This window comes from Haplochromis burtoni, unplaced genomic scaffold (assembly GCF_018398535.1).
Source record: "Haplochromis burtoni strain Fernald_Lab_line unplaced genomic scaffold, NCSU_Asbu1 Contig_1126, whole genome shotgun sequence".
Lineage (NCBI taxonomy): Eukaryota > Metazoa > Chordata > Actinopteri > Cichliformes > Cichlidae > Haplochromis > Haplochromis burtoni.
Window position 1 is genome coordinate 9877 of NW_024583487.1, and position 2403 is coordinate 12279.

The 2403-nt window shown below is 42.4% G+C and overlaps 1 protein-coding gene across 3 annotated transcripts in view; it reads right to left on the bottom strand.

Moving 5' to 3' along the window:
- The window catches only part of LOC102301637 (coxsackievirus and adenovirus receptor homolog), a 10178-nt gene extending 8602 nt beyond the window's left edge, over window positions 1-1576 (bottom strand). For 2 of the 3 annotated variants that reach the window (XM_042216589.1, XM_042216588.1), the window contains exon 1: window positions 198-367. In XM_042216589.1, the coding sequence (XP_042072523.1) occupies window positions 198-252 (55 nt within the window). In that variant the 5' untranslated portion in view covers window positions 253-367. Of the gene's footprint in view, window positions 1-197; window positions 368-1370 lie in introns of those variants that run through there. The other variant, XR_006053503.1, reaches the window with a different exon arrangement.
- Between the last annotated feature and the right edge of the window lie 827 nt (window positions 1577-2403).

A 2403-nucleotide genomic window follows, 5' to 3' on the forward strand; every position in this document is an offset into this window, starting at 1 on the left:
GGATTGTTTGTTTGCTTATCTTGTGCAGAATATTACGATGACATCATGTTATATCGAGCAGCAGCTGATCACATTAAACTTTGACTGTTATCACTGGTTAACTTGGGCGTGTTTCCTAAAAAAAAAAAACTTCCCTAAAAATCGTGAGTCACAGCGTTTGGCAGACTGCCAACTCCTCCGCTTGTTTGGCTACTCACCTTCTGATGCCGCTGTCTCGAAAGTCAGAAGAAGAAGAAGAAGAATGTGAGACATTTCTGCAGAACAACTCACAACCGACCACCCTGAAGTTGCTGGAAACTGGATATGTGTACATTTGTTTTGCCAAGGAGTCAAGGGCGGTCTGCTGCGTTTAGGACACGCCCCAGTTTTACACAGTCTTTACTCTCTGTGCGACGGTGATCACTCTTTTTTTGTCTGTTTTTTATTTGTTTGTTTTTGTACAGTGGGAATTTAAAATCACTCCATACATCAGTTACATCTAACTATAAAAACTGTGCTGATCTATTGTATGTCTAACGTCTCACTGTAGCCCAACAGAACCGGACTGTGTTATTCATCATTTGGTCGAACTCGCAGCGCGCACACTGTAAGGTTCACGGAGACGTGGGCTGGAAAGCTGCATCAGCTGTCTCAGCGGGGTTTAGCGCTGAAGCTGCACACACTGTTTATCTCGCCTTAGATCACACGCTAGTGGCAGGGCGTGGAGCTGTTTGTTTACTGAGGATTCCAACCACAAAAACATATTGCAGTCTATGCTGTTAACCTCAACCATCTCTGCTCGCCTGCTCATCATCACTACCCCGGCATATCCTCCTGCACACCGCAGCACTGCCCTGATCTCTCTCCCCTGTTTGAGTAGCCTAGAGGAAGTGAGATCATCCATGAAGTGTTTATATTGTTTATTAGTGTTTATTATATATTAATTTTGCTTTTGTTTTTTGGGGGTTTCTATTATTCTACTATAGATGATTTGGTTTCAACCTGTGTATTTCTGTAAATGTGAAATGACTGACTGCCCTCTAGTGTCCGTCAGCGGTCACTGCAGGTTTAATTCTTACTCATAATGATCGAAATGTTTAACTAACACTGCGCAAGATGAACTAACCTGTAATAAACTGTCTTCAGCAGCAGTTTTACAACCAGGAAACTCAAAAGCTGTCGAAATGCCTCTGAGACTCTGCACGTTGATGCATTCAGGGACATCAAGGGAAAAGCGCTCATTCTAACCCAGGATACACGAAGACGTCAGAGGACGCTTGCTTTCTAAGTGCTCACGTTTAAAAGGCTTCATTTAACAACAAGCTGTTCCACATGTGTGCGGGTAGAGAAAGACTGAAAAGTTGTCGAATCGAAGAATGACATGAACTCACCTGATCACCGTCTTTGGCTTCCTGAGGTAAAACTGCCCCCCTTTGCATTCATGTGTGCGGACGACCGTCACACGGACGTCCATGAGGGAGAAAAGGAATGAAAAGCAAAACACTGCGTTTAAATCCTCCCAGTCTCACAATTCTCGCTGAGTGACAGCAGGGCTTTCACTGGTTTCGATCAGGTGGCACTTTGAATGAAGCATGGCTGCAGCACAGCAGCGCATGTCCGTCACTTTTCTTCCGCTCCTTTGACACGCCGAAAGACCAATTTGGCTACTGGACGATAGCGGGAGCAGCATGCGCAAAATGGTCGCAGTTTTTTGCATTTCACTTTCCTTGGCCAAATCGGCTGTTTTTTTCAAGTTAACTTTATTAACACACTGACATGTTCAACTAGTTAAATCCCAAAAGGGCACCCTGTAGTTTGCGTGTAACAGTGCACCAGCGAGTAAAAAAAAACTCTCCATGTGCGTGAAATACACACTAGCGTTAAGAATTTGCTCAACAACACAGACAAATTTCCATTTACACAAGAAAGATATAAAGATATATAAAGTCTACTCTCACAGCTGTCATTTCTGTGTTGTTTGTGTAGCAAAGCTGCATTTCTGTGCATGAGAAGTTAATCAAATAACTAAAAGTTTAAATTTTGTTATATGGTGCAAATCATATACAGGCCAGAATAACAGCTTACATAAATGTCCTACATTTTACATGTTGAGGTTGGTTCATTCAGGTCATGATAATTTCCTCAAAGACTAAGCGACAAACACTAAAACAAATTTCATGAAGGTTTAAAACTAATAATATTCAGGTGCCCACAGCTTTGACATGTTTCATTCTTTCCCGTTCATCGCTTTAATAAACTCTGTGATTCATATTTCAGCTTCGAACCTGAAACTTACAGGACTTTCCTTTTTTCTTTCTGTCTTTTTTTTCGTAGAACTGCTTCAGAGAAACCACAGGGCCTCTAAACTGCGCTGCCGAGAGGAAGGAGGAGGGTTCAAGTGTTTCTGTGGAACAAGAAGATCTC